This window comes from Chiroxiphia lanceolata, chromosome 14, assembly GCF_009829145.1.
Source record: "Chiroxiphia lanceolata isolate bChiLan1 chromosome 14, bChiLan1.pri, whole genome shotgun sequence".
Classification (NCBI taxonomy): Eukaryota; Metazoa; Chordata; class Aves; order Passeriformes; family Pipridae; genus Chiroxiphia; species Chiroxiphia lanceolata.
In genome coordinates, this window is record NC_045650.1 from 9,046,313 (window position 1) to 9,063,175 (window position 16,863).

Sequence of the window (16,863 nt, forward strand, 5' to 3'; positions counted from 1 at the left end):
TTTAACCTAGAGCTATAAACCCTAGGTATTAAAATAGCCACCTGTTTTAAATGAAAATTGAGCTGAACAGCCCCATCAAAGCTGGCAGTGGCCAGTTGCCAGGGGCAAAGTAATCTTTCCACTCAGAAATAAAAATGATATTCAGACGTTTTCTGGAAATCAGTATTCCAGGAACAAATATATCTTTACTGTCATACAGACTGGAATGATAATAAAATCAAAGACACGAGATCATGAAGCACTGTAGGGAAAGACCAACATCAACTCCCTGCCTGGGCAACAGGCTGTCAGATGAAATTGCTGAAGATATAAATATAGAGTTCTAGTAACCTTTGGCTGTAGCACAAAGAACATCCAGCCTAGTTAATGACATCTTTGATGCTTCAAGAATTTTCTCTCTTGGCAGGGCTATTACGGTAGTTGTCCAAAGATTGCTTTGGGATCACTTATAAACTGACAGCTTAAAGGACATTTGTCTTCACTTTCAAACAGTTATTGGATTGTGGAGAGGAGTGTGAGAGGCTGGACATAAACTGTGCTTACTTATAAAATTTGGAATTGGATATATGTTTGGAAATAAGATAATCATAGCCTCAGACACTGTAAGAGTGACACAATTTAAGTCTTAACCTGCTTGTTTCATTTTGGCAGGGGTTTTTATGTTTATAACCCGAGTGATTGCAGCGAGGTCTGCACCCAGGCAGCACAGCTTTCCCTGGTGTTCAGATCTGCTTACAGAGAGGCACTTTTGTGGGGAGTGGTAGATCCAGATTTAATCTCGATCCGATGGGAATGAGGGCGTGCTTGTGTGCAGGAGGGTTAGTGTGAGGTAAATCTGATCTGCACACTTTAACGAGGCTACGAGGACACACTGCCTCGAGTCCTCACACTTCCCGCAGACCAGAGCATGTGTGACGGCAGCTGCTGCGGCACTGCCTCGTGTGGTGCCACCACCATCTGTTCCCTTCCTCCTTGGTAAAGACAGCACAGAGGGCCAGCCCAGGGAGCTGATTCGGCTGGAAACGCATCACTTTTGGGAGTCGAGACAGCTTTCCTCTCAATCACATCCTCGAAGTGATACAACTCATGGCTGCACAAGCACTGCTGCTCCAAGCTGCGTGTTCTGGGGATGGGCTCGAGCGTCCTACAGCTTGGATCAGTCTAAGCTGTCAAGAAATGGTGTTTTAAATCCTAAGAAAATGTCTCAAAGTAAATATTAAAAGGAGGCATTAGCATGATTCTGTATCTGTGTCTCTGTGTCTGACTCTGCTGTGTTATACAAGGCAATCTTGGCTCATCAGAGCTGATTGTTGGTCTAGGGATCCCATCCACTAAAAGTAGGGATACCTTGGTTTTCCTGAAGTGGTGTTCTCCTGTCTGTTAGAGGGGAAGCAGCAAATCAGTAGCCAATACTTAATTAGGTAAACACTCTTTCCTTGAGCTGCTTTGTTATGTTAAATTAAGGAGACAGTAATTAGTGGTTAAATACAGAGAGGTTACTTCTCTTTGGGCTTTCCACGGGGCTGGAACCTGTAGCTGTTACACAGACTAGTGAGAGTGACTAAAAGTGTGAAAAATTCTCAGTGTGAAAAATTAGGGACCAGTACAGATGTGCTAAAAATTCAATATCCTGTCCTATGCACAGAAATTCCACCTCACAGTTCACCTTGCACTGAGGGGCCTGCCTGTGGCAGAGCCTATAACTAAACACTGATTAGAGCCTGTATTATATTTTTTTAAGTACCACTGATCGAAATGTGTAAGTACTGTGACTGTGTGTAACTTTGGCTTATTCTTTAATTGTAATATACTTAGCATAAACACACAAGTGTCAGCAGGCAGCCCTTGTAAAATAAAACAAAACAAAGCAGTTTCTATGAGAAGAGAAGTGGGAGCTTTAAAATGGCTATAATTGTGTAACTGACTTTAATGCCCCGTGCCATTTGCTGGAGATGCAGTCAGTTACACTGTGGCACTGCTTTGACATGGGTGTGTTAATTTTTGTGGATTTTGGGGGTTTTTTTAACTACACTGGCATCTTGTGACAGCACAGAGTACTGATTTTAAAATTGTTGCTAATGTGAATATGAAATGTGTATATCTCATTCACAAAACAAACTATAAAAAACCCTATGTCCTAGAAATCGTATTTATTTTCTCAGTAAGACTCTGCATGAACAAGACCTTTGAGGAAGTCTTACTTTTCAGTATTTTGTGCCATTTTTCTGCCCATTCTTATACTGTGGACATAAATAGTGAACCCCTAATTATTCATCCTAATTCTTCACTAAATAACTCTCAGTATTACTGTAAACAGAAGTTATTTGCACATACTCTTATAGAATTACACTTGTATTACTTAGGGGTGAAAGAACCTGGCTTTGGAACACTGAGAAAAGATTGCAAAGAAAACAACCCTTTTCCCCTAAATCCAGTTATGGTGATGTGGAGACATTTTAGGGATAATTATATTGTGGGGAGTAGATGAAATGAATAATATCAGATTGTTTAGATAAAAATATATGTTGACCAATGTATTACTCCAATACAACATGTCATGAAGATTTGAAAGTACAGAATTATCAAAGCATAAAGTACACAGAATAATTAAATTATGGCTTGAAATGTTGCCAGTCTTTAACAAAAACTTGTGCAGGATATAGCAAAACCATCAGTTTTGTAACAAGATATACTAGCAATAGATAGACCACCCAGCTAGAGGAGTAGTTACACAAGCTAAAAGTAGCTGCATGCAAGGCAAGAAAAATGGTGAATTAGGAAACCGTGGTTTTTAAGGGCTGCTCTGAGATGTAGCCAAGGATTTTGCAGTGGGAAATTTGGTCTCCAACAGAGACAAATTGTGAAGTCCAGAAAAATGTAGCAGATTTGTTTCCCAAAGGCTTTACTAAGCTAGAATAAAGAATGATGTACGGAACTGTAAAACCGTAATGTTTGTTGATTTTTCTTTTGTTTAGAATTCCCTGTAGTAAATCCAGGAAGATAAATGTAGGTTCATAAGTGTGTGGGCTTATCTACTTATTTCAGTCTCACCCTCCAGCTCCATGAAGAAAAAAGAGAAGGAGAAAATATCAGTGCAATATGTTTGTTATATTTGTACCTAGCTCACTACCAGGAATGTGTTACATTAAGACAAAGAGAGTAAAATAAGGTCTCTGGAATCTGCTTTGACATAAATTGTATTTCTATGCTATTATATTTCCATGTATTTCGGTACTCCTATCCTGCTGTACAATTGGTACAATAAAAGGAAGAATGCATTTGAAAATTAGTTCCTGTAGTCTTTCAGCTTGCAACATGAGGAATGTAGTAAAAAAAGGCCAGGCCTGATGGGACTAAACTGGTCTGTCATTAACTGGTTTACAATGACTACAGAGGTTGTATTCCAATGCCTCTGGGATTTATAGTTTGGTTTTATTTTTATGATTAGGGCAGTCAACAGAGAGAGACTGTAAATAGATTTTCTTATCTTATAATGAACTCAGATAATGGTGCACGGGTGGATGAATTTCCAGCCATGTGTTGTTAGGGGCTCTGTGCATCTGGAGGGAGCTTATACCTTCAAGGGTTAGTTAAAATGGAAGCGTCTATGGCTGACAGAATTCTATTAATTCATATGTTGCAGCTTCTGTTCTATACTTCAATGCCCAAATTATTTTGAAATAGAAGCCCCTTAATTTAAGCAGTGGAAAATCTGTTGTGTTTTCTATCCACAGAACAAAATTTTGGTTCAGGGAACACAAAACTCATAAAAATACGTGTCATTCAACTTTTGTGTAACATGGGATAGGAAGACTTGCCTCCTGTATTTCCTTATGGAAAGGCAGTGCCTGCCAGCAGTGCTGAGCTTGGGCAGGCTGTCCTGACTTGTCTCTGCAAGCCGAGCCATAAAATCAGTGGATTTGAGATTAGAAGGCCTATCTCAGTAAGATAGTCTATCCTAATATTAAAAAGGGATACAACTTGAAGAATAGAAAATTAGTAAAATAGAAAAATCCAGCTCTCCCAGCATGCTTGAACATATGCAGACCACTTAGATACAACCACGTACACTACAGCAGGAGTGGATCAGTGCAGGTAAAAGGTTGGTCTGGCCCTCCACACTGTACAGTTTCTACTTCAAACTTGTTCTAGTCTGGTTCCATGGACTGGACACACAGTTTCATTTGAGAGAAATCCAGATTGTGCACTCAAGACCACTCTGGGAGACAGAGTAAAGTAAGGCAGGAGGGCACATTTGAGCATTCACTGTGCATCCCAGCTAGAACTCTGATACAGATTCACCCCAATTTCTTGATGATAAATCGATAATGTTGATTTCTTTATGTTAAATCGATAATTCTTGATGTTAAACCATTAAGAACTCTGCACTATTGAGATGTTTTACCCATAGGTCACAAAGAATTTTACAAGTGTTGTTAAAGATTATTATAGTTTTCTCAGAGAGTTGATCACCTGCTGGTTCCCTTGATTTCCTCAGGAACAGTCATCTCACTACACAGCAGTCAGCTCTTAGCCAGAGTTTCAAAGTCACTAACAGAGCAAGGGCTACTGTGGATCTGGCCCGTAATGCTTTACTTTTTTTACTTCACAGTGCTACAAACCTTAGCCTTCTTTCATTTTAACATTCTTTCTGAGGTGTTTACCGATATTTAACATTCAGGACAAGAAAATAAATAAATCAGAATTCTGCTTGGTTCATTGTGTTATGACCACGTGGTTTTCCTTGCTTGCTGTAGATGCGAGTACTTAGAGGGAACTCTCAGTCACAAGTCAAAGAGCAAGTCACCAAGAAAAAAACCATCCTCACAGCCAATTCCTGTACTGACTCTGCTAACTCCTCTCTTGCCCAGTCCAGGAATTCCATCTAGGGATCTGTGTTCGTGCTTGGGTACATAAGCCATCCCTTTGAGCTTATGCTGGAAAGTTCAGCTGTTGCAGCTTCTTTTCCCACTTGGTTTGATTTCTTCATTGTATATTTTTTAAAATGAGGAACTCCTGATGAAAACACTTTCACAGACAGGGCAAGCCACCTCTTTCCAGGATCCCAGTGGCAATGACTTGACTGCAAAGGCTCATTTTCTGTCCTTCATCCCCCGTGAACTAAACGCTCTCCTCCTCTTTGGTGATGCTGTAATCTGTCAGCAGCGTGACACTGATTTCCGAGCCGTGGGTGCTGCCCGTGACTGACAGGGCTCTGGTAGGAGAATTGCTCTGGGTGGCACTGGGAGGCTTTCTACGAAACGCTGCCCTGCAGCACAAGACTTGCTTTTTGAAATGTTGCCGGAAACTTTTACTCAGCCAGTAAAGGGCAAAGGGGTTGACGCAGGAATTGCTGAAGGCCAAGGCGCGGGAGAAAATCGTCGCTATCAGGTGGAAGGTGGAAGCATCTACGGAAGCGTGGTATGTGAAGGAGCGGTACAGGTAGAGGATGTGGTTAGGCAGCCAGCAAAAGGCAAACAAAGCAACAAGCACCAGCACTGTTTTTGCAACTCTCTTGCGGGATTCGATCTGCAAAAAAAATAATGCGTATCTGGTATTAGTAGCAATCAGTGACATGTTTGTGTTGTTGGTGCTGATTGGCAAAGGAGTGTAAAAGTCTAACTGCATTAGTAACCAAATAAACCAAAATGAAAAAAGAAAACAAACAAAACACCAAACCAGAAGAAATAAACAGGGAAATAAATCTATTTCATAATTTTCTTAACAAAGTGTTTGCAGTGCAGAGCGCATTCCCTTTCCATTATAAATCACATGGCATTCTCATCTAGACTAGGTCTTAAATGTACCATAGTTAATGTGTCAGCTCACATGGATGAGGTCCCAGTGTTTACAAATCAATGGTTTAACTCCTGAGTTTATAGGGTCGTGATAAAGCACAACAGACTCATCCCTCTTTAGGAAAGCATGGACACTCACAAGTGGTGAGTCATGAGCACGTGTGTGAGAGCACAGCTGAGTTTGGGTTGCCAGTGTGGGCTGAGTTTGTGGAGTTTTTTACTCCACTATCAGGTAAAGTTTTATACTCAAGAATTCAGAGTTAATCATCACAATAGACTTTGGGAAATTGGACACTTTAGAGCTTGATCGTAGCTTACCTGCTTACGGGCATGACCATGTTCTTCTGCTGGCATGTTGGATGTACTTTTATATAAAGTTCTGGCTATGAGAAAATAGTAGACAGAAATGACAGCCAAGGGCACAATGTAGAACACTAAGAAGCAAGCCAGGGAATGAGCTTCCTGCAAAATCTTCTCAGATACAGGATAGGGGGCACACGCCTCAAAAGTTACATTTTTCTCAGGATTGCTGAAAGAATACAAATCTGAAAAAACAGCCTCTGGGATAGCAAATATCATGGAGACGATCCAAACACATCCAGCTTTGCAGCAGGTCTTCAGGAGCGCATCTGAAGTCTGCAGTTCCAAGGGCTTCACGATGGCTCTGTACCTAAAACCACCAACATCATTGTGAGGAGAAATACAGAAATAATGCAGTCACTGACAGTGCAAACTTCTTAAGGCTAAAGCCATTGCTATTCCTGCTAAAGTAAAGGTGGTGGAATTGTCTTAGAAAAGAAAACAGATACTAGCTCTTTGGTATTAAGATGGAAATGTAAAAACTAATTTTAAACGTATCTTAATGGATTGTCTGGCAGGACTTGCCATTAAAGCCTTCCTAAATAAAGGTGACTTCTACAGTTTGGATTGTGATCAGTAAGGGCAATCATCTCTCCTAATTTGTGGCACTGCCTAGAAAGGTAAATGATGGAATTAGTATGCAAAACTGGTAAAGGTGTGAAACAGGTTAGCTATTTTATAAATCATGAACCCAAGCATGTGCAGCCCTCCTTTCTTCCATCTTCCTAAGATCTCAGTGGAGTGCAGTGATCTGACTCAAAGTAACGCTCCAGGATTCATTCATATTTATGAAGCAGGAGCGGACACTGCTGTTGATTCATGCTGTGACTCTGCAGCATGTGGACCGAGTCAGGCAGACGAGAAAAATCTGGGTAAATCTACAGATATGTGACAATATGTGTGGAAATGGGACATAGAAACAGGACCAACTCCCATAAAGGTGGGTGAAGCACAGGCAACAGTATATCCAGTTCCTCAAGGATCAGGGATTCTCCATAAGGCAGAAAGAAGTGATGCCTCCAGCAGGGCACAAGACTGGCATGAAAGGAAAGGCAGTGGAAAATGACCCAGAGGATAAGACAGCTTAGTTGTACCATTTTGCAGAAGCTGAGGATGTGGTCTTTTTCTCTGCTAGGCAAATTCAAATAGAAGACTGGAAGCTGGATTGCTATTTATCAAACAAATACCATTTTTATTGACTTAGAGCTCTTCTAGCATACGGGAACATGAGAGTCTGGCACTGAGCACGTGATTGATATGAGCCTTCTCAGTAAGTTTACCATGTAGTTACCCTGTGAAAATGTGGCATGGAGTATTTATGTAACAGCTACCATGAAGCATTAAATACAGAAGCAAGTGTCTAAACTGTAGAATCAGAGAACAGGTGGGTTTGGAAGGGACCTTTAAAGGTTATCTGCTCCATGGTGGGTTCTGAACTGACGTCATACAGGACCAAGACCTTGGAGCTATGATAGATACTTCAGTGAAAACATTCGCCTAATATTAAGCAGTAGTTAAAAAACCACACCAAACCCTTAAAAAAAACCCCCAACATAACCCCAAAATATTAGGTATTATTAGAAAAATAACTAAAAGAAACACAACATCCTAAGGATGGAAAATAACATGAATAGCTGGGAGAGATGGATAGGGAATCTCTCTCTCTTCTGGCACAAGAGACAGTGCCATCAAATGAAGGCACCTTGTTTATTCAACAGGCACTGAAAGTCATTGCTGAACAAGTTCAAGAAGAGGCTGGACAAGGACCTAGAACCAATTGAGGTTATTAAATAGACAGAAACCACATCTGCTTAGAGGGTCATCTGAAGGCTTAGGGTTTAAGTATAGTGTTGGATAGAGGTTTTTATTCCTCCTATGTGTCTTTTCTTCTCTTTGTACTACTACTGCTGGATGCTGGTATTGTCCTACATAGACCCTTGATCTGCCCCACTGTGGCCATTCCTGTGTTGGATGATTATTTTTGGAGTACAGTAGCAGCACCACTGCTTAAATTCTGGACACATGAATCACTTGCTATTACATACAATTCACAATTGCTGGCATACTAGATGAAAATCTTTTTCTCTCTTACTATTAAATTTTATTTTTTGTTTTTCTACTCCTTGACATGCTCCTGCTGATTGAAATGAAATTTCATCTTAGCTTTTTTCATTCAGGAAAGAAGTACTTGGAAAACTGATTGTTCAGCAACTCCTGACAGCAGTCAAAGCAGTGGTCCCTACTAGCAGTGCTGTCATTGTAACCTGAGTTTAGTTTCAGGACCTCTGGGCTAAAATATTTCTGTAAATGACATAAGAACTACGAGAGAAAACATATATAAAAAATATATATATGCACTTATGAAACTGAAAATTACAGTAGCCATCAAATTATTGGATTCATTCCTTTGTCCCCAGTCTGTTCTGTGTTCTCTTTTGTATTTTTACCTCATGTCAATCTTTCATGTTCTAGGATCTCTTGAATGCATAGGACAAAGGATTTCCACTCATTTTCAGAGTTTTGTTTTTCATCTTCCCTAACTACTTTAGTGCACCACTAGATAGCACTAATATACTGTCCTTTCCCCAACTTAAGCACTTTCCCTTTTCTGTGCAATTGAGAAAACCCCCTGTACTGTACTTCAAACTAATAAAAGGTCAAAAGACTTAAAGAGTCTTTCTCACTTCACTCCAATAAAAAGCACTGCTCCAGTTTTACTAATGCACATTTTTAAATTACGTGGGAGACTGGTCAGTTTTGGGTTTGTTTTTAGTCTATTACAATGTGCTATTTAATACTGTGCCAAACAATAACTTCTGCTCTTTTATCCATTTCTAACTTCAGACCTGCAGCATCTCCTGGCAAATCAGTTGCACAGACCCACCTGTCAGCACTGAGAACAGTCAGGGTGAACACTGACACTCCAACTGAGGTTAACTGGATAAAAGACAGCAGCTTGCACCCAATCCTTCCGAAGAGCCAGGTATCCACAACGTAACGTGTTGCATCTATAGGCACACAGGTTAAGAGGAGCAGCAGGTCTCCAAATGCCAGGCTGGTGATGAAGATGTTGGGAACGGTCTGCATTGATTTAATCTTGAAAAACACTTTGATGAGTATAGCATTTCCAAGGAGACCCACTGAAATGATCACAGCATATGTGATGTAAATTGTGCACAGTATTTCTAATCCTGGAAAGGAGTCTTCAGTCCATTTTTCATTTGTTGTTTCATTGTCAGTGATTGATTTCAGTGCTGTACCATCCATAGATGCACACAAAGTCTGATTAGCTGAATGCAAGTATGCTTGAGACATTTCTTTAACTGTTTCTTCTCCCCAGCTGGACTTAGGTTGATCAAAAAATTGTTAAATATTTAGCTTGCAGCATATTAGCAAGGTCAATGGAAAGGTGAAGGTTTGCATCTGAAATCAGGATTCCCGTTGCACATTAACTACTTTCATCCCCTTCTGGATCTCAAAACATGCCTAGGAGAAATGCACATAGATCTTGTTCTGAACTGTGGAGGAGGTGGAGAATTTTTTTATTGGCTTTTCAGCTATTGGAGCAGAGAGGGAGGAGGAAAAGAGGAACAGAATTTCTTTAAAGACATTAGCTGAAATGAGGTGCTTTTTTCTTGGAGACATCTGGCAAGTAAATATCATATGATGACTACTGTGATATTAGGGTTTGTTTATTACTTAGCAAATGTTTCCTAATGTTGTTGAAAATATTCTAAAAAGGAAAAACCTGAAATGGAAACCTGAAATACTTTTCTCAGTAGTACAGGTAAGCAAAGAATATACTAACTTAACACAAAACTCTTCAGTATGCATTAATGATGGATAAAATAGAACATATATAGTATTTGCTGAAAAAGCTGTAGAGACTGCCTATGTTCTGATTAGTCTTTCTATCACAGCAATGCAGTGACCTTCCAAAAGGCAATATAAAATCAAAATTTAGGGCCATAATACTGTTAACATGTATATTAAAGCTTAGGTTTTTCCATTAGAGCAGTCCCATTGCCATCAAAACAAAACCTTATGCTAAAGTTTGAACAGATTTATAGATAGGTGCTGGACATTGACTTGTATCTTGCAATAATCCATGTATGTATTGGCTTTGGATGGTAAAACCGATTATTCAAATCTTCTGGGAGAAAAATAGCATTTCCTGATGCTTTCTCAATCAAACATATTTGTAATATGAGTTTTCTTATATTTAGATAGTCAACAGTCAAATCTTAAGCTGTACATTGTAATGAACTCCTGATTAACTTTACTCTAAACTAAGGTACAAGGAGTGTGGTGCACTGAGTTAAACCTCCTGAAATTAAGAAAGCCATGCTCTAATTTCTAAGTAGTGGAAGTGGAAAAGCTATCAATGATCTTTATGCCTTGAAAATGAAAATCAGTAGCTAGAGTCTTTTTTCCTTCAGATTGTTCTTGAGCTGTGATGTTCTAATGGACAAGGTACCCTGCTCAAATCATGAAAGCAATCTCGCAGCAGAGTCCCTTTATCTGTAGCTGCACACACACAGACACACAAAATCAAGTTTGTTTCATTTACTCAAAAAACCTTCTCTAAGTACTATGCGTGAGAAGTCTTAATTTTTCCTCTCCCAGTCCCAATCCTTTCAAACACAGCCATGCCATAGGTATGAGGTGGTGATAGACCAGGTGGTAGATGTTAGATCAAATGTAGGACCTGTGCTGTGGAGTGGTGGGAGAAGGACTCACTGATGCAAAGAGGATGTATGGGTTAAAAATTCCGATTACATTTTTTGAAAGTGCTTTTAGAAGAGAAGCTCTTGTCACGATCAACCATAATATGTCCTTTCATGCAGGCACAGTATGTAGGTTGCTCACAGATTTAGGTATCTTTGAGGATGCCTGATTATGTTGTCCACCCACACTGGCGTAGCTCTGTGCATTATATTTAATACAGAGTTCACCAACTGCAGCAGATTGTGACAGCTTAATGTCAGATAGTTACATAAAATGTTTAGTTTTCCTGTATGGGAGAAGCAGGGTGTCACCAAACACTGGGAACTAATTGCACTCCACCAAGTGTTGAGTACTCAAGGGTGGCATCTGAATGAAGCATCAGGTGTTTAGCTGAAACTGGGATTTAGCTGAAACAAACTCATCACTTGCCTTGAATTACACTAGAGGTTGGTTGATGCTCCGAAGCTCAGACAGCAGCAGATCCCAGCCTCTTACAGTTCCAGAGCTTCCAGAGCCATCCAAAAGATTTGGGCTGATAACGTGAACTCTGAGGTTCAGTAGTTCGCTCAACCATTTTGTATGTTGGGACAGAGAACCTGAACTGATACCCCTCTGTGTGACACATAATCCACAGGACTGGACTCATGAGCTGTGAGTTGCTCCCAGCAGTTGGTCTGGGGAGGATTCAGGTATGAAGGGAAAGCTGACAGACCTCCTGACCCATATTAAAACTTCTTGAGGACATCAACATGTGCAACAGATGAAAGCAACCCCAGAAAGGGGCAGAGGCTTAAAATTCTCTTTACTCCTGATACTTCATGTGCTGTTTATCCCAAACTGGACCTGAATTGATGTGTCTGGACCTGAAAGCTCAATTTGATGCTTCACACTTCAGAAGCCCTCATTACCAGGATACAGAGACACATTTTCCCTGCTCTTTTTCTAGCAGGGCACAGTATGTATGTCTAACCCAGCTCACAGCAGCATGAAAGTCTACTTGGTTTTCTCTTTCCACTGAGAGATTACATTTTTCCCATCTTTCTTCCTCCCTGGGGAAATGTGGCAGAAGGAAGCTCCATCATTTCTCACAATTATTCCTTCAGTCCTTGTATGAGTGCAGGTTTTAGGTAGTTGGCCAGGTTCTCTCTTTATGGAGCATAAGATACTGTCTTAGTGGATTGATAGGAGGTGAAAAATACTATTTTGAAAAAGCACACAAAATAACACTGTCTAGGCCCAACAAAAACCAGATAGTAAACCACATCTGCAATTTGTTTATGATGGTAGAATTTCAGCTATTTCTGGTAGCTTTCAGTTGTTCAAATCCTGTTCAAATCCAGCTGAAAAGGAAGAGAATGGCATTGTTATTCCAAATTGTAAAGTACTCTAAGGTGTTATTTTAGAGCTTTGTCTCCTGGTGCAAAGAGAAAAGCAATTTGGGTAATTCTGGCTATTGTTTCAAGTACCAGGCTTCACAGAAAATGAATGTTCCTTTTTGAACTCCATGCTGCAAAAAGGTATGAGTAAAATACTCAGGAGTATATAATTTAGCTGTATTTTTAATGCAAATTTCCTGTTTTAATGCAGTGTGACTGTTTACTTAAGGCATTGCCATGTGCTGCATAGTGTCACCCACTCAGTAAAATCCTTCAGAACCATTTGCTCTGCACCAAGCCAAAATATGAAGAAAACAGCCAAAATCTTAACTCCCATTAAGGAATTGATTTTCCAAAATTGTAATTATTTTGTGGTGCGTATTTTTATTATTTCGATGTACATTGGTCATGCTGCATTGATGGCTATTTATACAGATATGTCAAATTGCTTTATGGTTAGAATGCTAGGAACACCAAACTGATACACACTGAACTACGGCTATATTAGCCAGCCTGGGGATTTTAGGATTATTTTAACTCAGTCTTTTTTAGGTTGTTATTTGTATAATTTCTGGATAGAACTATTTAGTTGTCTTAATTCTTCTTTTACGTCTCAAGCTCATTTTAGCCCCTTGCTTTGATTGTCTCTCCCAGCAATTCCACCATCTGCTTGTTGCTGGCTGGTGTAGCCTTCTGTCTCCACTGAGCAAACTGACGATTATGTTCGTCGGGTGTTAACGGCAGAGAGATACTGAGCAGCTTGTCTATCCTAGTGCTGAGTTTTGGTAGACTCTGTTGTAGCATCCTCCCTTATAAAAGGCTTTTCTCAGACTGAGATCTCTCCAAGAGATGAGCCTGATTGCTCTCCATGTGCCCGGACTGTTCAGCGCAGAGCAGGACTCTGCTGCCGGGTCACCACAGGCACATTCCTCCTACTCCTCCCTGGATGGGGAAAACTGATTTGAAGTCTAGCAGCCTGCAGTCCTTCAGCAACTCTAGCTTATAAACTAGACTCTGCAGTTGTAACTAGAATTATCTGAAATACATTTTTCTTCCTAGTGTTTTCTGAACTGGCAAAGCCGGTGTTGGGAAGAGGAATCTCTGCTCTAGAGACAACATCCTAAGGGATGGGTGTGTGTAGTTGCCTTGTTTCTGACTCCCATCTGTGTTTCAGCTTTAGTGTCTTCTCTTTAAATTGAAATTGCCAATGCTGTGACAAGTAATGGCAAAATGGGGGCAAAGAGCCATTTCATGGCTGTGTGACTTGTGTGACTCTTCCCAATCCATTTTCTAGTGTTCAGGAAGGCAGGTATTAAATGGAAAAGCCTGAATGCACACCTGGAGTGAGCATCCCTGTCAGAGATAGTGGTCCAGGTTTAGAGCAGATTATTAACACATCCAGGGTTGTGTTCAGTTCTGCTCTGTCCTCCTGGGACAATGGGAATGAGTCATTTCCATGCACTACATCTGAGTGCCTCCCTAAACATAGAGAACATCACCTTCCCATCTCACCAGACATCCATTTCGGAGCTGTGAGTGTCAGGCAAAGGGAAGGAATGTTGCAGACAGCACTGCCCACACTGGATTTCTTCACTTGTGAGCACAAGAGCTTTATTTCAGTGTCTGTCAGTCTGATGTTTTTTACCACTAATTGGGAACATCTTCTCTATCCTGTATTTTGATTTTTTTACCATTTCCCAATCTCCTCAGCAGCTGGAGACTAAACAACTACTGAGCTATAAAAATGGAAAATGTTTTTTAGTACACTTTAATGATTATTTCCTTGTCTGCGTCACATTCATGGCAGTGTGTAACCATTTATTGTTAAAGACTGCCCATTTAGGAGAATAACAGATTGGGTTATTACTGGGTTTGTCAGTGTGGAGTTGATTTTACACCAAGGGCAGAGGGGGCTGTGCAGGCACTGAGACTCAGGGCATCGAATCCTGCAGCAATATTTAATTGGAACAAGTGTCCCTGTTTTTTGAAACTAAAGATGGGCTATCCAATTAAACTTTCAAATACCACAAAACTTATCAGCATGTCTAGGAGTAAAAATAACACCCATCCCAGCCCTCAGTGTTATGAAGGTGAGATGGAAGGTCAGTTTGGATGAGCTGTCAGGGGGAACATTCAGTGATACAGCAACAAGACAGATAACTTTTTGGTCAAAATATGAGAAAAGAGCTGCTGATTTTCTTGCAGTGCCCAATTCCAGACTGTTCAGTGGAGTTAGTGGGACAAACACTACCTGCAATGGGATCTCAAATGCTGTCATTAATCTATGGCTCCAAATACCTTTTATCCTGTTTCTCTGTTCTTGCATTCCTTCCAGCCCCCTCTTCCAAAAGTTTCCTCAGCCAGTTCCAGTATGGGAATGGCTAGTGAAATAGTGTCGTTTCTCAGAAAAGAGAGAAAAATAAACAGTGGAATTCAATCCTTGAATTTCATCAGTTACATGCACAACCAGGCAAGGAAGTAGTATAGCAGCATAATTCTTTTGGGCATCCTTGAAACTCTCAATGATACATTTAATTTGGAACCATTAAAATGCCATTACATGCTAAATACTTTCTGATACCTAAAAGCACAGTGAATTGTGCATTAAGACTTAACAATCATCTTATGCAATAGGTAATTATCTTCCCAGTATTTTGATTTTTAATCTCAAATCATTTCCCATAATGACACTTCTTTTGTTGTCCCAATAATAACTGTCTGCTAAATTTAGAAAGAATTATACATCTTGGGTGTAAGCATTGCTACCCTGTGTTGTCAACCACTACTGCAGATTCAGACACTCTCAGGAGGAAGCTTAAACAAGCTGTAGTGACCTTTAGCTGTCATCCTACGAAATATTTATCTATCCCAGGGTTACCAAAGCACTGTACATACACTGAGCTAGAAGGCAGCTTTAGCCACTTGTTCATGAAGGGACATAAAAAGTCTCTGGGAACCTGTGAGTGAGCTGCCAACACCTTGGATCTGCATCCCCTGACTTAGCTGGTAGAAAGGGTGGTGAGTTTTGTGTCAGTCTAAATAGCAGGATGGGAGTGGGGAGTGTTTTGTTCAATTCGGCACAACTGCTGCAGTGACTTTACTGTCATTTTTTATTTCTTTTGTATCATCTAACCTATTATTAGCAACCCACTGAGATCTGACATTGAATAATTGTCTTCACAGATAAATATACTTCCTGAAATCCTTATTTTACTGCTTTAAAACAGAGCACACATTTCCTGGTGTATGTATTGCTAAAAATATGCAATCTAGGAGTAAATGAGGATGACTTCAAAATCAGAGGAGCTTTTAGATTGAGTCACAGAACCATGGAATGGTTTGGGTTGGAAGGGACCTCATTCTGACCCCCTGCCACGCACAGGAGTCAACTGATGCAATCCAAACCGGGAGGAGGATGGGATTGTATCGGTCACACACGGCTCACGCTCCAGCCAGAGCTGCGGAAGCTGTTCCCATCACTGGAAATTATCGGGATGTGAATCACAAGCACATAGCAGATTTTATTAGATTTGTTTTTTGTGCATGTCCTCTCCCTGTGAAAACCATCAATGCACAATTCTGTGACAGAATGTCAGCGTAGATATGTTGGAGAAGAGCAGATGCAATGGTGCCGGCGCGGAAGATATTATTTCAGCCCAAGGAAAATTACACATCCTCATTCCGGCTGACAACCTAAACAATGCCATGCTTGAAACATAAATGATACACTGTTTAGCTGGAAAAGCCATTAGGCGTGTGATGGAGGGTGGAAGTGAGCTAACAGCCTTCCCAGAACAAATAGCGCTTTGCATTTTACATAAGCAAGTTGACAGGGTTTTAAAAATTTACTTCCAGATTTTGCTTTTTGAATAGAAAACAAAAATTCAATAGCAAGAATGAAGACCTGACATCGCTCCACACTGTGCAGCTTGCTCTTCTTCCTGCTGGTACACCTCCAAAATGGGAAACGTGCTGATGGATCCACCCAAGAAATTTCCAGCCATTTCTCAGCAGCCAGACAAGTCTTCAGTATTCCAGCACTTTTCTTACTGCTTCTCCAGCTTTTATTCGAATCTTTGTTGGTCTTAATCCATTAATAATATTATGAAGGCATTTTGCTAAAACTTTAGTAAATCAAGGCACATTTCACCTTTTATCAGGAATGTAATTAAACAATTACAGGATGCAGGAGAAAAGGCCAGTCTCATGTTGCTCTCATATTGATCCTCTTTTACTGCCTTTTTATTTTAAATTGGAGTAATAGAAAATAGATTTGGGAGAACTTTCAACAGGTCTTCCAGTCCATCCTTTGCCCTAAGGCAAAATATACTTATACCAGTTCTGACAGATGTCTCATCACTTTGAGTGTTTTTTAATACCTGCAATGATGGCAATTCCATGTGCTCTCTAGACCACTTATTCCTTAAAAATAGAAATTGTTACCTAATGTCTAGCCAAAATGTAAGCCCATTATTTTCTGTCCTCTGAAGTGGATGCAGAAAGAATTATTGCACGAAGGAGAAAGTGAGGGTCAAAGCAGGGTGGTAGAGACACGTCAGACTGTCCACCCACCTAGACTTACTGATATTGTGGCAGAGACA

At 40.3% G+C, this 16,863-nt stretch overlaps 1 protein-coding gene across 1 annotated transcript; it reads right to left on the minus strand.

Annotated features, from left to right (window-relative positions):
* Nucleotides 1-2,015: 2,015 nt before the first annotated feature.
* BRS3 (bombesin receptor subtype 3) lies at nucleotides 2,016-9,668 on the minus strand. The gene is made up of 3 exons (XM_032702391.1): nucleotides 9,043-9,668; nucleotides 6,117-6,468; nucleotides 2,016-5,529 (listed from the first exon to the last, which is right to left on the minus strand). Exons 1-3 carry the CDS (start codon nucleotides 9,471-9,473, stop codon nucleotides 5,122-5,124), a joined length of 1,191 nt encoding a protein of 396 aa, XP_032558282.1. The 5' UTR covers nucleotides 9,474-9,668; the 3' UTR covers nucleotides 2,016-5,121.
* Nucleotides 9,669-16,863: the final 7,195 nt, after the last annotated feature.